The following is a 20,908-nucleotide window of genomic DNA, read 5'->3' as shown; positions in this document are numbered from 1 at the left end:
GGGTGCTATAAAGAGTATAAAAGATGCTCAAAAGGAGTCTCATAAATTACAAACAATCAAAGAAATAAAAAAAGGTAAAACTCAACTATCTTCACAAGAACGACAAAAAATCATTAAAATACTTGGGTCAAGGTTTCAACAATTTTAATGCTCTATAAATACAAGTATGGGAGCGATTGATAGTATCTATGATTTGGATGATACGATTATCATTTCAAACTCCACTAAAAAGGAAGACTATTTTAAGGTAAATGCTATAACAGGAACAGACTGGAATTCAAACGGAACAAAAAGTTTTGAAATAAATAATCAACAAACTTACTTGAATATAGCTGATAGTTTCTTGCTGTGTAAATTTAAATTCACTAAGGCTGCGAATAATACTAATGCTACACTCGTAAATGATTTCTTCTGGAAAATGTTTGACAGTGTCCGCCTGTATATTGGAACACAAGAGGTTGAAGCGGTTGATTATATCTCTGCTACATCTGAAATGATGAAATTTACACTATATTCGTTTAGTGATAGAATGGGTAAGGGAGCTGTTGAAGGTTTTATTCCTGATATGTCAACGGGTACAAACGCAGACCCTGGTTATAGTCAAAGGAAGTCGATGTATAATGATGACGCAAAAGCTGAGAATAGTTTTACCGTAACAGTACCTCTGAAAGGTATATTTGGATTTTGTGATTATGATAAAGTTTTGTATGGGCTTAAAATTAGATTTCAACTACAAAGGAATGATAATGTAAATAGATTGCTTTTTGGGGTTGAAAATGCTTTTGGAGAAAATAATAAATTTGTTATTAATGATTTGTGTTGGTATATCAGTGAATATACTCCTAATCTTAAAACGGAAGAGATGTTAAATAGAAGACTTAACTCAAAGAAACCGCTAAATGTATCATACCTTAAAAGAAGATGTCAACACGTTAAACTGGAACACACTACCTACACTTGGAATTTGGGTGTTCTTCAAGGAAAGCCACGATACGTCTGGCTCATTTTTAAAAAACCAGATGGAGAGGACGGTACTAATAAGAATAATGCGCTGAGTGATAATGCTAAGGTGAAACAACTTCGGGTTTCTCTTGATGGCACATTTTATCCGCGAGATAGATTGGAAATTGATTGGGAAAAAAATGATTATGCGGAAGCCTACAAGTCTTACCAAAAGGTGTGTGAAAGCAACGGTAATAATGATCCTATTTTGGATATGGTTGCGTTTCAAAAACTTTATACAATCTACGCAATTGACCTGAGTTCTCAAAAGGAAACTATAAAGTCTAATCGCGTGGATACTTCTCTATACATTGAAAGAGGGGAGAGTGAAGAGGTTAATGCATATTGTTTGCTTTTGGAGGAAACAGAATTACAGATTAATACAGATAATGGTGTTATGATTAATATCACATAGGTTTTTTCTCATAAATAAATGGTTGGGGTATATGTTAATCAAATCAATCTTAATAAATTAACATCTTGTATTCAAAATCAAAAGCCTTGTATTATTAATGTTAATACAATTCAAAGAAAAGGAGCTGTAAGAATTGATGTTTTACTCACACACACACACAAGTAAAAACACTAAATGATGTTGGATCTCTTAAAATTAAAATGACGAAACCTATGTTAAAGAAATATTCAATAGACGAGTCAAGAGGAGGATTTCTCCCGTTTCTAATTCCTTTATTTGCTGGTTTAAGTGCGGCGGGAGCATTGACTGGTGGTATTTCAGCAGCGGTAAAAACTGCTAACGAAAGGAAGGCACAACTAAAAGCTCAAAAAGAATTGGAAAGACATAACAAGGAGTTGGAGAAACAAATTAGTGGAAGTGGTGTAATTGTAGATTTTGCTCAAAAACTTGAAAGTCTACCTGATAAAGCTAGATTGTTGGTTAGAGATATGCTTTCCTCTATCGCTCAAGCGGGTGTTAAACTAACTAAACGGGGTAATGGATTGTATCTTTCTCATAAATAAATGGATAAATGGTTTAAACAATTTGGAAAGAATACAACGTCAAATATAGAACTTACTAAGTATTGTAAAACACTAAAAATTGATAATGTGGTTATTTGTATGAGAGATGAATTAATACATATAAATAAGAATACAAAGAATATTATTATGAATTTAGACACACAGAATGGTTCTCATTGGGTTTGTATTCATAATAGTCAGGATAAATATTATTTTGATAGTTATGGTATGCCACCACCTGTTGAAGTAATACAATTCTTACAGAATGGTGTTTATCAAACATTTCAAGTTCAAGAAATTAATTCTAAATGTTGTGGTCAATTATGTTTATATGTATTATTTCAACTCAACAATAATGAAAATTTTTATGATATCATTTTTAATCTAATATAAATGACTTATGTTGGAAAAGATGGTTCTATCTTTGGAAAATCCTCTCAGGATATTGATTTATCAAATTATTATACAAAGGCACAGGCTGAACGACAAAAATATAGTGTAAGTAAAAATATTAATATGAAGAATACTTATAAATTAATCAATTATCCAAACCCTACAGATGCAAATGACTTAATTAGATTTAGTGATTTATCACAATATATATTTTTAAAGAAAACAGCACGTTTTGTGAAACAAGTAAAATTTACAACCACAACACCTGGTTATACTGCCCATACACCTTTCCTCATTGAATTTAACTACCTGCTTACAATTGAATTTTATAAAGAAGGACATATAGTTAATATGCGAATTAATAAATGGGGGTACGATATGCCTGATTTAGGGTATAATTGGTCTTTTTCAATAAACATAGAAGACCTACATGATTTGAATCAGTCTCGTAAAGAAGAATATTATCCACTTGGTGAGGATATGGATTTATGTGGAAGTACAATTAATAAACAACAAATACATGGTTTTAAGAAAAGAAAAATATATGATAGTATAGCGATGGTTAGCATGACAAAGAAGGAAGGTCATGAGATAAGGATAGAAAGCCGAGGAATACAAACCGATTTGGTAGTGGGAAGATGGGGTGGTATTACCTGTCATAATATTAATCTCATATATTTCTGATACATAAATGGCAGGAAGAAGACTACAAGAGAATTATATTTTTTGTATTCAAGGATACCTACAAGAAAAGGGTGCTCGGTATTACATACCTTATGATTTGGAGCATATACATGGGAATTTTGTCATAAAAAACTGGCCTTATACTGATATTGTTAAACCCACAAATAGAGACTTGTTTAAAGTATTAAATAAAAATGAACTTCTCAAAGTTATGAAATATAAAACTCTTTTAGAAATCGTCAACAAATCTTATTGGTATCCTATTATGAGAAAAATAATTATAGATACAAGAATATCTCAAAATCCAGATGAGTATATGTATAATATTCTTTGGGGTTTAAACTCAAGGGTAGCAAGGGATGAGGAAGGAGTTGAAGAAGAGAAGGAGAAAAGAGAGAAAAGAGAGAAGGAGGAGAGGGAACAAAGAGAGAGGGAGGAGAGGGAGATGGAAATCAGAGCGATTCAAAAAAGAGTGGATGTATTACAGCAAGAAGATCAATCTCAACTCACCAAAGAGGAAAATAAAGAAAGAATGAATGCTGTGAAAATATTGATATCAAAAATTGCTAAGATAAATGAGGAAGGAGTTAAAGAAGAGAAGGAGGAAAGAGAGAAAAAGGAGAAGGAGAAGGAGGAAAGGGAGAAAAAGGAGGAGGAGAGGGAGAAAAAGGAGAAGGAGGAGAGGGAGGAAAGAGAGAGGGAGGAAAAATATAAAAAGATGGAAATCAGTGAGATTCGTAAAAGATTGAGTGTATTAGAGCAAATAAATCAATCTCAACGCACCGAAGAGGAAATTAAAGAATTAACAACTCTTATGAAGATAATGGTTTCAAAAATAACAACGTCAATGTCTTCAATTTCAGGGAGGAGATTTAAACGAGAAAGTGGTGAAGAAGAAGAAGAAGAAGGAAAAGATTATGTGATTGATGATGTTGGTGTCATTGACTTTAGTTAGTTTTTATTTGTAAATAAATGGAGGAGAGAGTGAAGGCATTCCTTAGGATTCTTTATGTTTTAAAAATAAAGATTGAAATGTATATGTTGAAAACCAAAAAGGTTTTGATACTCTGTCGGAATTTTTCTGATAAATAAATATGAGTTATTGTCTCAAATGTAAAAAGAAAACTAAATCTAAAAATATCTCTTATGTTAAAGCTAAAAATAATAGAGTTTATCAAAAAGGAATATGTCAAGTATGTGGCTCTAAAAAGTGCCAATTCATCTCTCCTAAAAGAGGAGGAGACATACAAAAGTTTCTGTCAGGAAGTAAATTTCCAACAACTGGAATTCCAGGGGAATTACACCTTCCAGGGTATTCTTTCTGTGGTCCAGGAACAAACTTGGATAAAAGATTAGATGAGGCTGACAATCCTAAACCTTGGTCTAAACCTACAAATAGGGTTGACGAAGTGTGTATGAAGCATGATATTGCTTATGGGAAAACCACTACGTTGACTGAAAAACATAAAGCCGACAGCGAAATGTTGTATAATTTGTCTTTGATACAAAATCCAACGTTGAGAGAGAAAGTTGATAGGTTTATTGTGAGAAATTTGATAAATGCTAAATTGAAACTTGGTCTTGGTTATTCCTCAAAAAACTATTAGGCTCTAATGATGTCATCAAGACTGAGGAGCTTTTGGCTGAAGAATTACACAAACCTATAATCACAAAGTTTAAAAGAAGGAAGGTTTATTCTAAATACACCGACCACATATGGTCCGCTGATTTAATTGAATTGAATAATGACAGGGGATACAGGTATGCTTTAACCGTTATTGATTTGAGGAGTAGATTTGCCTGGGTTGTCCCTTTAAAAAATAAAAGGGGTGATACTTTAATGATAGCCTTTAAGCTAATATTTGATCGGGATAAAAGGAAACCAAAGAAGTTATGGACTGATGAGGGAACAGAGTTCTATAACAAAATATTCATGAAATTTCTTAAGGGGAAGGGTATTAAATTATACAGCACCTTTAATGAAGGAAAGGCAGTTGTTATTGAGCGTTTTAATCGTACTTTAAAAGAGAAATTATATAAAAAATTCACACAACTCGGTTCTCAAAAATGGGTGTATTTAATTCAGGATATTGTAGATAATTATAATAATACAGTTCATTCATCAACAAAATCAAAACCATCAGAAACATTTACAAAATTAGAATATGAAAAGGAGATTAATTTGAGAAAGCCCAAGTTTAAAGTTGGTGATATTGTAAGAATATACAAATGGAAAAGTCATTTTGAGAAAGGTTATACACAAAAATGGACTTGTGAATTATTTAAAATCATTGATGTAATGGATACAGTCCCTTGGACCTGCAAATTATATGATTTAAATGGAGAAGAAATCTTGGGTTCATTTTACTCGCAAGAATTACAAAAAACACAAGTAAGCAGATAATACCCTTGAAAATAATAAATAAATAAATAAAATGTAATGGGGATACGTTTTTAAATCTGTGAACCCCAAACACAGAATCCCACAACTTTTTAGTTGGGGCTTAACTTTTGTGTGTGTGTATAATGGGGATACGTTTTTAAATCTGTGAACCCCAAACACAGAATCCCTCAACTTTCCAGTTGGGGCTTAACTTTTGTGTGTGTATAATGGGGATACGTTTTTAAATCTGTGAACCCCAAACACAGAATCCCACAACTTTTTAGTTGGGGCTTAACTTTTGTGTGTGTGTGAGTGAGTCATAATAATATACAAACCCTAACCCAACCCCATCCCTAACCCAAACCCATCCCTAACCCAACCCCATCCCTAACCCAACCCCAACCCTAACCCTCACATTCAAAATCCCAACCCTAACCCAACCCCATCCCTAACCCAACCCCATCCCTAACCCAACCCCATCCCTAACCCAACCCATCCCTAACCCTCACATTCAAAATCCCAACCCTAACCCAATCCCATCCCTAACCCAACCCCAACCCTAACCCTCACATTCAAAATCCCAACCCTAACCCAACCCCATCCCTAACCCAAACCCATCCCTAACCCAACCCCATCCCTAACCCAACCCCATCCCTAACCCAACCCCATCCCTAACCCAACCCCATCCCTAACCCAACCCCATCCCTAACCCAACCCCATCCCTAACCCAACCCCAACCCTAACCCTCACATTCAAAATCCCAACCCTAACCCAACCCCATCCCTAACCCTCACATTCAAAATCCCACCCAAACCCTAACATAATCTTTCTTTTATTCTTTTTTTAAATACGTATTTCTTTTCTTTTATTTTCCTCTTCTTCCAATTCTGTCTTTCACGGCTTTCAAGTTTGAAGAGGTAGAAATGGGAAGAAAGAATTTTCCAGCATTTTCTTCCTCGAACTTTCTTGATATTGCTTAAATCAAGCGTCATTAAATAAAGAACATTGTTCATTGCTTTAGAATCCAAAGAGTCTCCAAGAGGAACCCCACAGGTAGAGTCTCCAAAATAAAACCAACTTTCCAAGTTCCCAAGGTATAACCACATTCCTGTTGAGCCTCCAAGATAGGTATCACATTCCGAGTCATCAAAACAAAACCCCCATTCCGAGTCTCCAAAAATATAACCATCTTTCCAAGTCCCCAAGGTAGAACCACAATTTTCAGAAATATTGGGGGTTTCCGTGATAAGTCTCACATAGTATAACTGCGGACCATCAGGGAAAACTTCCCTTTCCCAATTTTTTAGGGTTTCTATGATGTGTCTCACATAGTATAACTGCGGACCATCAGGGAGAACTCTCCTTGCCCAATTTTTTAGGGTTTCTATGATGTGCCTCACATAGTATAACTGCGGACCATCAGGGAGAACTCTCCTTGCCCAATTTTTTAGGGTTTCTATGATGTGTCTCACATAGTATAACTGCGGACCATCAGGGAGAATTCCCATTTCACAATTTTTTAGGGTTTCTATGATGTGTCTCACATAGTATAACTGCGGACCATCAGGGAGAACTCCCCTTTCCCAATTTTCAGAAATTTGTGGGTCTCCAATGTATGACTTGTATTCTGGCTCATCAAGGTAGAACTTGTTCAGTGGGTTTTGTTTTGATAACTCACAACAAGTATCATCATGGTAAAACTCTTTTTCAGGATTTTGTGGATCTCCAAGGTATAACTCTTTGGGTGGGTCATCAAGGTAGAACTCGTTCTGGGGGTCTTGGTTGTTCAAAATGTCTTCAAACAAAAAAATAACTTCATCCCAAGTTGTGTTAAAAGCAGAATTTTCATTTCGTATCTCAGATACAATTTCCTGTGAAAGAAAATAACAATGTATTAATTTAATACAATATTTTTATTTGTATAAATCAAGCTCTATGAATATTAAAATAAACTTTGTTAACTCTTACACGAGTCTCATCTAAAAAAAAAAAAAAATTAAAATAAATAATTAAATTAATAATTAATTAAATAAATAAATAAATTAACAAACTTACCTCCATTGATAAGAGGTTCGAGTCCAGTTCATCAATCTGAAGGTTGAGTTCCACACAGGTAGTAGGACTCCAAGGAATAGCAAAGTTATCCCATTCCATTTCGGCATAGTAGTCCATTCTCAAGTGAAGCAGAAAGCGTGTTTGAAAAAGCCTGTGTGGTCGGTGCCTTTTATAAGGACTGGGTGTGTCATTTCCTGTGGAAATTCCCTGGGCGTGTCTTAACTGGAAATGATGTGATGGGAATTCCCTGAAAATGATGTAATGTATTACCTGGAAATGATACAATGCTAAAGAGTTTATAAAGTGGGTGGGGCTTAGCAAAAGTGGGTGGGGCTTAGCAAAAGTGGGCGGGGCGTAGCAAAAAGTGGGCGGGCTTAGCAAAAGGGGGTGGGGCTTAGCAAAAGTGGGCGGGGCTTAACAAAAGGGGCGGGGCTTAACAAAAGGTGGACAGAGCCTACCAAAAAGTGTGTGGCACTGGATGCGCTCAAACAAGAACATTGAGGGAGGTTTACCATTTTATCTTAGCTCAGTTAAAATATCTTAATAAAGAACCAAACTCAAACATATTTTTTGTTAATATATTAGATGGTGAAGAGAGTGGCAAGAGAATTAAATTATTTCCCACGCATAAACAAATATTTGTAGGGTCGTTGTTTGAGTGGGCCAAAGATGATTCACCAGATGATATTAAGAGTAAAAGGTTAAAAGGTCCATAAGGTCAGAAGGATCACAGGTTCACACAGAAGGACCATTGTTTAAGTGGTCTAATGAATAAGGATAACATGTCAAAAGGTTAGAAGGTTCGTAAAGAACAGGGTGAGAGAAATAGAGGTGTTTAGGGGCAATGAGGGAGGGGAAAAATTAACATGTAAGTCAATGGGAAAAATGAGAGTGTCCCAGAAGCAACATATATATACACTACTGATGGTGGAAGTGATTTCTTTAGATTGTTGAAGTAAAAATTTGATTAAAATAAATTATATAAAAAAAGGAATTTTTTGCCATATTTCAAATTTGCTTTTGGTGGGAAGCATGGGGATTTGTGATGGCTCGCCATTAAATTCGCTGTAGTTATTATTACTAGAATATAAGACCCGTTGCTTCACTGACCGGAATACCAATCTTGTAGATATAGATTTACGTATGCATGTGAGACGAATTTTTGAGGTCACGTGCGTCCTCCCCTCTGTGAAGCATCATGTCGCATCAGTCCGCCACCCTTCACGTGTGGAGAATACAGTGCAGAGGGAAATTCAGCCATTTTTGCTTATGTAATAAATAAATGGTATAGTGTTTTGAACAACAGGTTTTAAGAGAAAATAAATAAATTAACTTTCACCCTTTAAAAGTTGTGCGAATGCATTTTTGAAATAGTTGCTTTTTTGTTCGTATCCTTTTCTCACCTGTGTTGCAAGTAGAGTAACCTGCTTTGTGATGCTTTAAAAGGCGGTGTGTAATCAGAAATACTGTTCGGTAGGGCGCTATATTACTGTTGCATGAATAAAATAGAAATGTTGAAAAAAAAACAAAAAAAAACATTGAATATTATATTCATTAATATAAGTGTTTTCTGAATATAATTGACATAAGAAACAGGATTGAATGGGATTCACCATTATTGTTTGCATTACTTTTCATTACTTTTGTTTTTTTAACTACTGCCACGGTTGTCAAATTTCCTGCTTCCGGTAAAGACCTTTCCTCTGTTTCATGCCACATCATTTTTTTCGTTTTTATGCAGGTGAATTATTGAGAAAAATGAACCAGCGTAAAGACAGGTATGCAACAGCCGTATTCAGTTCACCTTTGTTGTATTTGACTTTAGATGTACAGAGATGGAGACGTGATGAACAAATTTAGATTCTTGATTATTTTTTCTTTTTTGCCACAGTACCCATGCTGCACACTTATAAAGTATTCACTGATCATTTTGTTTGATGCTTGCTGAAAATCGGAGGATTTTGTTGAATGGTAGAGTTTAAGGCAGGGGTTAGGATTGAGGATGGAGTAGCTCCCACACATAATCGGTGCGTGTCATCCTTTGCTCTTTTTTTCAGAAGAAATCCACAGAGGCAGTTTGCTCCCAATAGCCTCTTTGTAAGGAACACCAATTAATTTTACCATACATAATTTTTTCCAAAGCAATTAAAAATATAATGCTTGCTTACATTTAATATTTTGAAGTTTGTTTTTCAAAAAAAAATGTTTTTTTTTCAGGACAACAATTTTATGACTTCGGGAATTGCCAACATCGTCGTTCTCAATCATCTGGTTGGGTTTTAGTTTTGCTTGCTTGTTAGCCCATCCCTTGCACAGCAGGAGATGGGGTTTTGCAATCACGTGTGTGTCCGTGTGTGTCTGTGTGTGTCCGTGTGTGTGTGTCTGTGTGTGTCCGTGTGTGTGTCCATGTCTGTGTGTATGGGCCGTATCTTTTTTACCATTTGAGGTATTGTCATCAAATTTTCACCAAACCTTTGTGTCGATAATACGGAGAAGGCAAATTAATATTTTAGTCAAAAGCTCGGTTTTACCACAATCTAAAGTTTGGTTAAAGTGCACGGTCAGTCACATAAAATCATCAATTTTCATCCAATTGACCTGAAATTTAAATTTACCATTGGAGTTTTGTCATCAAATTTTCAACAAAGCTTTATTATGAGAATATGGAGAAGGCAAATTAATATTTTGTCAAAAGATTAGAATTAGGTTAGGTCAGCATCACCTAAAATCATAAATTTCCAACCGATTGACCTGAAATGTTAATAATTTGCATATTGGGTCACTGAGTCGGTTCACCTATCAAAAGCAACAAGCCGATTGTTTTTTTTGTTTTTGTTTTTTTAGATCAAAAGTTTAAGGTTGCGTAAAATCACCAATTTTCACCCGATTGACCTGAAATTTCAGGAATTTGTTTATCAGGTCACGAAATTGGTTCACTATTCAAAAGGGAGAAGTTGATGTTATTTTTTTAAGGTCAAAGGTCAAGGCTGGATAAAATCATCAATTTTGATTTTGGATTTTTCTTTTCAACTGTTTTCGTCATTTTGAGCACACAGAAGAAGAAGCTGACTGAATACAAATTGACGTGGACGGGCTTTGCATTTTCACATGCCTTCTAGTTTATTACTTGCAAAATCTTCGATTGGTTGGTTGTGTTTGTTATTCTGTCTGTCTGTTTGTTTGTCACTCGCATACAGGTCACGATTCTAAACCGATCGTCATGAAACTTCACTAAGCTGTAAAGGTTGTCACAATTGAGAAGCCCATTGATTTTGAGGTCAAATGTCATCATCTGGAGGTCGAATTTCTAAAATCGCAATTTTTCATCTGATTCACTTGAAAAATTTAACAGCATTTGCACATTGTCACTGACTCGGGAACCAGCTATTTTATGGTCGAAAGGTCAAAGGTCAACTCAAGATCAAACTTCCAAAATCATCACTTTTCATCAGAAAAAGTCACTTTTCTACCTATTAACTTCAAAGCCAAATGCCTCAACTCTGTGTTTGCCTCAAAATCTTGTGTTCCAAACCCATCTCTGTACCCACCGTACCCAGTCGAACCCAACTGCTCCTGGACTCTGTGCCCTCTCCTGACAAGGTGGAGAAGTTTCTGTCAAACCTCAACTCTGATTCTGCAACTGGACCAGACGGCATCAGCCCACGGGTCCTAAAATCCTGCTCTGCCGCTCTTTCACACCCTCTCTGAATTATCTTCACCCTCTCTTTTGCTCAAGGTCATCTGCCTTCAGCTTGGAAATCAGCCAACAATACCGCATTACACAAAAAAGGTGCAAAAACAGATCCTTGCAACTACAGACCAATCAGCCTGCTCCCAATTATCAGCAAAGTCATGGAATCTATCATTGCTTCGGATATCATATCCTTCTTCTTCTCCAATGGCTTGATCTCTGATCATCAATTTGGATTCAGGCCAGGTCACTCTGCTCTGGACATGCTGCTTCTGCTGTCTCAACAATAGATGGAGGTCCTCAATGCCAAACAGGAAATCAGAGCCGTCTCCCTTGCATATCACGTGCCTTTGATATGGTCTGCCACCCCGCTCTGCTCACCAAACTCTCCTCCTATGGTATCCATGGAACTCTCCACGCATGGCTTGCCGACGTCCTCTCTGGTCGTAGTCAACGTGTGGCCTTGAATGGATTTCTCTCATCTCCCCTTCCTGTTCAGGCTGGAGGTCCCCCAAGGCAGTGTTCTGGGCCCTGTGCTTTTTCTGGTCTTCCTCAATGATCTCTCCGACTCTCTGGAAAATCCTCTCTATCTCTTTGCTGATGACTCCACTCTCTGCTGCTCCATTCCTCATCCCTCAGATCGGCAGTCTGCAGCCTCCTCACTCTGCAGACCTGGATAAAATCGGACTGGTCAAACAAGTGGAACATGTTTTTCAATCCTGACAAATCTCACACTCTGACTTTGTCTCTCCGAAAACCACATTTCCAAGCTGGCCTCCAAAGACAGTCGCCGACTGGTCATCCCCCATCATGCGAAGTCCTTCCTTGGCACACCTGAGCTCCTCAACACATACAAGGCTTTCATCTGCAGCTCAATGGAATACTGCTCTCCCCTCTGAGCTGGTGCTCCTGCCTCACACCTAGCTCGGCGTCACGCTGTTGAAACCAAAGCTTTCAGAATCATTGGAATCTCCCGTGATGAAGCCGATTGTGAGGGCCTTTCACTCACTCACCGCAGGCAGGTAGGTGGTCTCTCTGTCTTATGCCGACTCCTCACCGGCCTTGCTCCCCCAGCTCTATCTGTGCTCTGTCCCCCAAATATTCCTGCAGGTCGCACAAGATCTGCCAACAACCCTCTTCTGGTGAAATTGCGAAAATCAAGACTCTCTGCTCAACTTCACTCTTTCATTCCTCTTTTCTCCTGCCTCTGGAACAAACTCCCTCACTCTCTTCAATCCCACTCCTCCCTCCAGGTCTTTAAAACAGCTGTTCACCGCCATCTCTTATCTTCCCCCATCCAAAACCTTGATCGTTTCTACTCTTGTTAATGCACCCCAGATCCACTTTTTTGAAATACCAACTTCTTTCCTGGAAGTCCGAGCAGTGTCCATGTGTTTTGTACCTCTCCCATCCCCCCCAACCCCCATCTTCCCATGCCTCCTCCCCCCCAAGCCCTCTCCCTCCCACAGATCTCCCGATGTCCCTGTTCTCTGCTGTTGTACTGTGTGCTTCCCCCTCTCTCCCCATCTTTTCTCCCGCTCCCTTTATTGTATGTTTAGTGTGTCCGTTTTTTTTTTTGTGATTAATGTTAGCTCTTACATGAACCTCGATCTTGTATCCCCTAAAAAATTGAAATTAAACAGCAATTACATAGCGCATCACTGAATTGAGAAACCAACTATTTTTGAGGTCAAAACGTCAATTCTCGGTCAAACTTCTAAAATCATCAATTTTCATCTGAAAAATCGTCACTTTTCATCCTATTCACCCGAGCTTTGATAAAAATCTCCAATTTTAATCTTAATAAAATGGACAATTTGATGGATCAATGGCAACCTTTTTTGGGTGGGAGGGGTGGATTTTGCAAGTATCGTGATCTGCATGACGTCTTCTTGTTTTATTTTTTGTTTGTGCATGCCTCATCCTGTATATCCTAACATGGTACCTACAGTTAAGCCCAAAATTATTCATACCCTATGAAAAATCTTGAGTTTTTTGCATTTATCTCATACAAGCTAAAGTGGTGGAACTTTCACTTCAGGCAAGGACATTTAGTTGGCATGAACAAATCCACATTATATTTTGGCTCGACATTATTGGCATAACAATTAATGTTAATAGTTATTGTTTTTATGCCTGTCCAAAATTATTCATACCCCATACCAAGTCTCAGAATTGAGGCCAATGTTTGTGATAATGCACATGCTTTTGACATTCCTCAGATTCTTTATAATGTTATGCAATTATTCCAAGATGTGTGCATAAAATCTGAATACAATACAAATGTGGTCTATTGAATGTACAGCGAGGAATGTTATAGAACAACACTCTGCTTTTAGACTATAAATTAAGGGGAGCTGATGCAATCATTCTCAGTTCATAGTCAGCATGGCGAAGAAGAAAGAACTCAGTGAGGACCTTCGGTTGTGCATTGTGAATGCTCACAAGGAGGGGAAAGGCTACAAAGCTATTTCGAAGCAATTCCGGGTGCCAGTTGCCACCATACAAAGCATAATTAGGAAGTACAAGGAGTTCCACACTAAAAAACATTGAAGGACGTGGTCGGAAGCCAAAGGTGTCACCTCGTCTGGCAAGAAAAGTATGGCGAGAGGCCAACAACAATCCACGGATCACCATCAAGGCTCTCCTGAACAACCTTGGCGAGTCTGGGACCAAGATATCAAAGCAGACACTCCAGCGGACGTTGCACAAGGGACGCCGACCAAGAAAAACTCCACTCCTGAAACAGAGGCATAGAGAAACTCGTCTGGCATTTGCAAGAGCGCACCTGGACAAAGATCCAAGCTTTTGGTCATCAGTTCTGTGGTCGGATGAGATGAAAATGGAGCTTTTCGGGCACAGAGATGTTGCTTTCGTTTGGCGAAAAAAAGGTGAAGCAAACAACCCGAAGAACACAGTCCCGACCGTCAAGTATGGAGGCGGGAGCATAATGCTTTGGGGATGTTTCTCAGCCAGTGGGCCCGGCAATCTCGTCAAAGTGGATGGCATCATGAAAAAGGAGCAGTACATCAAGATCCTGGAGGAAAACATCAAACAGTCCGCGGAGAAACTTCACCTCGGGCAGCATTGGACATATCAGCAGGACAACGATCCAAAACACCGCCAAGTCAGTCAAGAAATGGTTCCGGGATAATGATGTAGATGTTCTAGAGTGGCCAAGCCAAAGTCCGGACCTCAACCCAATCGAGAATTTGTGGAGGGAGCTCAAGACCCAAGTGATGGCAAGGAAGCCTTCCAACCTCAAAGACTTGGAGACCTTCGTGAAGGAGGAGTGGGCCAAAATCCCTGTAGAGACATGCAAAAACATTGTGAGCAAGTATAAGAACCGTTTGGAGGCTGTGATCACAAACAGAGGCTTTTCCATTGATTACTGAATGTGACTTTGAACTGATCTAAGCAAGGGTATGAATAATTCTGGACATGACATTTTTGGTAAATCTGTCAATAAAACAAAGGACGGGAACAGTGGTGAGTTTGAGGTGAAGGTGGGAGTGCATCAGGGGTCGGTACTAAGTCCACTACTATTTGTAGCTGTGATGGAGGTGCTGGCTCAGAACGTAAAGGAGGGTTTACCCTGGGAGTTATTGTATGCAGATGATCTGGTGTTGATTGCGGAAAGTATGGATGGACTGAAGGAAAAGATGAACAGGTGGAAGGAATGTATGGAGACAAAAGGTCTGAAGGTGAATATAGGAAAGACGAAGGTGAAGGCAAGTGGTAAAGCATGTGGTGAGGTGGAAAGAACTGGGAAGTGGCCATGTGCTGTGTGCATGAAGGGTGTCGGAGTGAACTCCATTCAATGTACAATGTGCGCTGAGTGGGTTCATCAAAAATGTAGTGGTCTGAGAGGGTCATTAACCAGTGTGGCAGCTACATTCAAATGTAAGGTGTGCACAGAGGGAGCTGCAGATGGAGGAAATGTTGAGTTGGATCTTGGAGACGGCGTGAAGCTGGAAGGTGTGAAAACATTTTGCTACCTCGGAGACATGCTGAATGGAGAAGGTGGATCAGACACGGCAACGGTTGCTAGAGTGAGATGTGCATGGAAGAAGTTTCGGGAACTGAGTGGCGTGCTGATGAGGAGGGGAGTGTCGTTGAAGCTAAAGGGAAAGGTGTATGCTGCATGTGTGAGAAGTGTTATGATTTATGGGAGCGAGACATGGGTCATGAATGTAGAGCAGCAACGAAGGCTGGAAAGGGTGGAAATGTGAATGGTTCGGTGGATGTGCGGAGTATCGTTGAGAGAGAGGAAGACAAATGATGAATTGCGAAAGATGATGGGAATAGAGCCTGTGATTGATGCTGTGAAGAGGAACAGGTTGAGATGGTTTGGTCATGTGTTGAGGAAGGATGAAAGTAACTGGTTGAGAAGAGTGATGGAAATGAATGTAGAAGAAAGTGGAGGACGGGTAAGACCGAGAAAGACTTGGCCAAAGATGGTGGAAGAAGAAATGCGGGCAAGGGGGTTAACAAGGAGAGATGCAGAAAATAGGGCAATATGGAGAAGATTGTCATGGGGACCGCAAGGCTAACCCCCGCTCTAGCAGGGAAAATGGCCTTAAAATGCATGTTGTTGTTGTCAATAAAATACCGCCGAAACAATGTATTTCTTGAAATGTCTCTTGCAGTGATTCTTTCAGCTGTTTGTCACATTCTTATGTAACATAAGCCACAAGAAACTCATTCCTCAAATAACACGATTCAAAATACTCCGAATTTGGTAAGGGTATGAATAATTTTGGGCTTAACTGTATGTCGATCATTTTTGTGTCCAACTGTGTTCGTTCTTTGTGTTCTGAACCCATACCAATATATCCCCCACAGATAAACTTCAAAATATCATGTGATGAAGAAGCAGACTTGGCACTGAAAGCCTCACGTGCTCTAACAAAATCTCTTCTCGATTATCGCCTGGAAGCATCGGTACCGACCTGCAAACAACCACCCACACCTTATTGATGCCACAGACTGTTATTTGTAGTGCTGGGCTGATATTGGAATCGGTAATCGGCTGATTGGAGTCAGTGTGATTACCGATTACAGAACTGTGCAGTCCAAGCTTGGACTTGGACTGTACACAACCCAAAGGCCTTGAGTAGCTTTCACCCTTGTTTCGGTAGAATTTCATTCAACAAATTAAAATAACGTATTGTAGACGTTTCAAGGAGATGTGTATAAACATTATTCTTTATAAACAGCTGCCAATTGTCGTGTGGGGAGTAGAAAAAATTGGGCTCGGTAATTTTGAAAACATGTTAATGCAGCTCGGAAGTCTGTATCAAATTTATTTTGCTTTGAAACTCACAAAGAGAAACAACATTACCTTTTCTAAAGCACACCCAATTCATATAAATTAACCAATTGCTTTAGAAACAGCTGCGAGGACAAAGGGATTTACTTACTTCCTGACAAAGTACATCATGACGTCATACATTCCAGGTGTGTATACAAAGTGTCAGTTAAATATATATTTTTCACATTTCAAAGGCGGACCGACAGTATTCTGGGGCCCCGAGAAAAAGGGGCATATTTCATATGCAGTCTTCGACAGCCCCATTATAACACGTTAACATGGTGTTGGCTTAGCGGTTAGGGCACAGGCTTGGGATCCCTGAGTTCGAATCCCGGTCGATCGCTGAATTAGCACCAAGGGGGGTTGACTCAGCCTGTCATCCTTCCGAGGTCGACAAATTGAGTTCCAGCTTGCTGGGATGAATGATCCCGGTGTGTACCCCGATTTAGAATAGGTACACCGTATCCCTGCGCATCGTAAGAGGCGACTAAGGGTTGGCGTCAGGAAGGGCATCCGGCCATAAAAACATTGCCTAAAACAGGGAACCATGATTGGCATGGGGCCCGCAAGGCTAACCCCTGCTCTAGCGGGGGAAAATGGCCTTAAAACGATCATTCATTCAACATATAGGTACGTTATAAGTGCATACCGGTTCGTGGTGCGCTGGCTTGGGCGTTTCTTCCTCCTTCCTTCATTAGTTGCTTCATCAGAAAGTAGCAGTAGCAAGAAGTAGCAGTAGCATCAGGATGCTGCTCAGTAGTAGTAGCTCAGTATCAGGAAGTAGTAAGTGTTGCTTTATCAGGATGGAGATCAACGTTTTGCTGCACGATGCCGAAGTCCAGCATTATTTGTAATTATTTTCTGATTAAACCCGCTTGAACAAACTTTGGGCCGATCACTTTGAATAAATGTACGGAAGGAGCAGAATCCCTTTGTAACCGGGGACTCCCTTTATTGCATTTTGTATAAAACTTGCTTTTCACACGACCAGACAAGCACGAAACGCTTCATTTTATATCCGTCAACAGCTTATCGAATGAGCACACGGTGCTCAGCTCATCATTCCTTTGAAAATGACAGCATGCTGTGCCGTTCGATGGACCAATCGATTAGAGAATGGATTTAAAATGTATCGATTCACAGCCACTCAATAACATCAATCGCGGGCTGGGCATCGATCCGGTACGGTATCCACTTCAACTATGGCATTATTATTTACCACTTTATAATCGATATCGGCCGTTTTATTTAATTTATTTATTTTTAATGGGTAATCGGTTACAGTCAAATTTTCTAAGAGGCCCAGCACTAGTTATTGGTATGCGATGGATCATTTGCTGTTTTTAATTGCAGCTAATGTTTAAATGTGATGCATGTTGGTCTTTTTTTTTTTTTTTCCTCCATTCAGAACAAAGGGGGAAACTACAATAATCCATACGAACTTCCAGGTGTGTTTACATCTTATGTTGGATGTTCATTGCATTTTCCATTTGGTTGAGCACTGTGCGATTGTGGATTTAGAGTACTGCACATTGTTGATTGGGACATTTTGTAACTAGAGAGTTCATAGAACACGCCTTACCTCATGTAGTCTTGAGAAGAGAAAAAGGACGTTGTAAGGGTCTTTGAAACTCTTGCTTTGCGTTTCCGAGCACAATCTATATTTCCTACGAGCCGCAATTTTGTCTGAATCTCGATATTCCCCAATGCCGAGACAGACCACGAGTGGCAAATTTGATTGGTCGAGATGATGGAAAATAGCATCATATTTTGTCCACGTACTGCTAAACGGAAGGTTTTTGAAAGTGCCAAGAAGGCGATTTGTGTTCTACAGTGCTCAAGTATATAGATAAATTGAAATAAAATAAAGATTTTGAAGCCTGTAGGGAAAAAAAATTAAAAATCGGAAGTTTACTGCCGTTGATGTATTTTACACCACCTTATTTAACACTTTACATTAGTACTTTGTGCCTGTTGTTTCTCATTTATGACATCCTTACAACAGTAGGCTTCCTGATGAGAATGATTTTCAATTTTGTTTGACAGAATAAACACATTACCTCACTCCTCTGCACATTGCGCTCAGGGCGAGATTCCATACAAATTGCCAAAGTAGTGCTAAACTGCAGATTTGTGTTCCAATTCATGATCTACAGTGTTCAAAATATAACGTTAAATTGAAATAAAGTATTTCTTTCGGCATCGACCAGTGTCTGCAGACAGACAGACGAAGGGAACCGATTGCTTAACTACACTTTTAGCTTCATACGTGCGGGGTCGCAACTTGTTTTTAAACCACATCATTCACCATTTGTGTGTATAAATGACATTGTTGGTGCCATGGAATACCGATATCCTTGGTGTCTCTTCTAGGTTTTGCTGGTACTAGTTCATCGATGTACCTCTTTGGGAATCCTCAAGGGTGTCCACAGCCGAGAGATGCGAACGAGATGCTCAGAGAAAGGGGCAATTACTCCATCTTGGTCGCAAACAAGCGTAAGTAACTTTCCAACAGTCTTTTTTTCTTTCAGTCTCAAGTGTAACCCAGTCCAACGTGCCGATTTATTTTCATTTGCAGTGGTCTCCCGCTTATGAAGTTTGTCCATAAATTGCATGCAGGATAAAGGTTGACAGGAGACATCCATGCTCATTAAGATAAATTGCAAGGACTGCAATGACGGTTGGGATTTTGATTTTGGTATCGGACATGAGCCAGGGATTCAGAAGGGAATGCCAGGAGGCTAACACCGTTATTACTTTGGGTTGGGTGTTTTTAACGATACAGCGTTTGCTGCAAACTCACATGGGCCACATAACATTGCAGACGGACCACCTAAAAAGAAGAAGGCTGCCTATTACCGGCAGAGGCGTGCCAAGCGCCGCGTGACTAACAAGGGCCAGGCGACTGAGTTGAAGACGTCTCCTTTCTCTGCCTTGCCTCCATTTACGGCCACCACTTCATTTGGCCAATCTTACTCGTCTCCATACACCGATTATTAGCGGGTGTGCCCTCATTTTTCTCAGTGTTGTCATAGTTTTTTTGGGGGTTGTGAGAATTTTGAAGCTGTTTCGTGAAAGGACATAGTCGATTGCTGACATTGTACAATTTTAACAAGTGCACTTGTCAGTCGTGTCCGTAGTGATAATAATGTGATAATGTAACGTACTCTGCTTATTTTGTGAACTCGAATACATTTTCAATTAAAGCAGCCTGCAGGCCTCTTCGTGAATTTTGATTTCCACCGCTCCGGATTGGTTGGTGTTCAAATGTTCTCGTTTCCCTGCTTTGCAAAAAATATTCCAGCACTTTGCAATGATTTAATTTCATCTCGTCGTTTTGCATACTTAACAGCAGTAGTGACCCCGTGCTATATGCACCTCATACTAACAACCCTGGACTTGCATGTTAATCACACTCGTAGAATACCAACGTCCTTCCTGCCCCCCAAAAGTTTTTATTTGAAGAGGAATTGTAAAATAAAACTATGGTCATTTTGAAAAGTACTGATTTGAATGAAAAGTTTTTCTTGTCATTGAGGCTTTTTCCCTGTTGTCGATTTTCTTACCTACCTCCCCACCCCCTCCAAAGTTTGTCTACTTTGCTAGAAGTAAGGGATAACAGACACCCTCGGCAGTTCTTAACATCAGTATGACTAAGAATGTACCTTGGATCGCTACTCGATCGTGGTGCTGCTGAATTGGGTTTCATCTGTTAATTTGGCATTTGGGCAGGATGCTCGGATATAATGGCCTGCTATTTCCAAAAGATACCAATGGATGTAACTTCCACAATCGAATGCTTTTCGCTCAACATGTGGCTCAACATCACCACCATGGGGACAAGGGTACTCTCTTTTTTTTTGTTGTTGACAATTTTGTTTGACATGTCATCCAGAGATATTCCATTTCTTGTTGGCGTCAAGATTATATGTTAAAGAAATAAAACGAGCAGGTTATTGCATATTGATTGCACCACACTTTTGTGGAAGGTGTGCAGTTGCATTGCAAACCTGTCCATGTTGCTGTTCACACGGTCTCTCTTATTCGGCACAAAATGTCTTTCCCATACAGTAGTAATATAATGGATTCATTGTTCCTGCATTGAGTGCATACTGTATCGCTGATCGGTTCACTTTCTCAATTACTTGGCCAATTGACTGCAATGTCGAGTATTATATGGCCTTTCGATTATATGGTACTACTGACAGTGAATTTGCAAGAGAATTTAGAAAATTGACAAAGTTGGTGGCTGACCAAACTCTGTGGTATCACGGTTAGAGCCCCCGCTATGAGTCTGGGAAGTCGGGAATTCAAACCCGACCCTGACTGAGTCGTACCAAAGACTTGGTAAAAATGGTACGTGCTGCTTCCTCATCACTCAGCATTTAAAAAGAATGGAGTATGGACA

General features: G+C 39.2%; 1 protein-coding gene across 12 annotated transcripts in view; it reads left to right on the top strand.

Moving 5' to 3' along the window:
• Positions 1 to 20,529, top strand: part of LOC137431267 (uncharacterized) — an 88,953-nt gene extending 68,424 nt beyond the window's left edge. For 4 of the 12 annotated variants that reach the window (XM_068122389.2, XM_068122388.2, XM_068122391.2 and 1 more), the window contains exons 10-16: positions 9,237 to 9,273; positions 9,553 to 9,592; positions 9,713 to 9,766; positions 16,032 to 16,130; positions 17,909 to 17,948; positions 18,874 to 18,996; positions 19,325 to 20,529. In XM_068122389.2, coding sequence (XP_067978490.2) covers positions 9,237 to 9,273; positions 9,553 to 9,592; positions 9,713 to 9,766; positions 16,032 to 16,130; positions 17,909 to 17,948; positions 18,874 to 18,996; positions 19,325 to 19,500 — 569 coding nt within the window. In that variant the 3' untranslated portion in view covers positions 19,501 to 20,529. The remainder of the gene's footprint in view (positions 1 to 9,236; positions 9,274 to 9,552; positions 9,593 to 9,712; positions 9,767 to 16,031; positions 16,131 to 17,908; positions 17,949 to 18,873; positions 18,997 to 19,324) is intronic. The other 8 variants (XM_078781760.1, XM_068122392.2, XM_078781757.1 and 5 more) reach the window with 3 other exon arrangements.
• The last annotated feature ends 379 nt before the right edge of the window (positions 20,530 to 20,908 follow it).

The sequence above is a fragment of the Myxine glutinosa genome, chromosome 7 (genome assembly GCF_964187855.1).
Source record: "Myxine glutinosa chromosome 7, kmMyxGlut1.1, whole genome shotgun sequence".
In the NCBI taxonomy this organism is placed as follows: domain Eukaryota; kingdom Metazoa; phylum Chordata; class Myxini; order Myxiniformes; family Myxinidae; genus Myxine; species Myxine glutinosa.
This window is presented reverse-complemented; position numbering and strand designations above follow the sequence as displayed.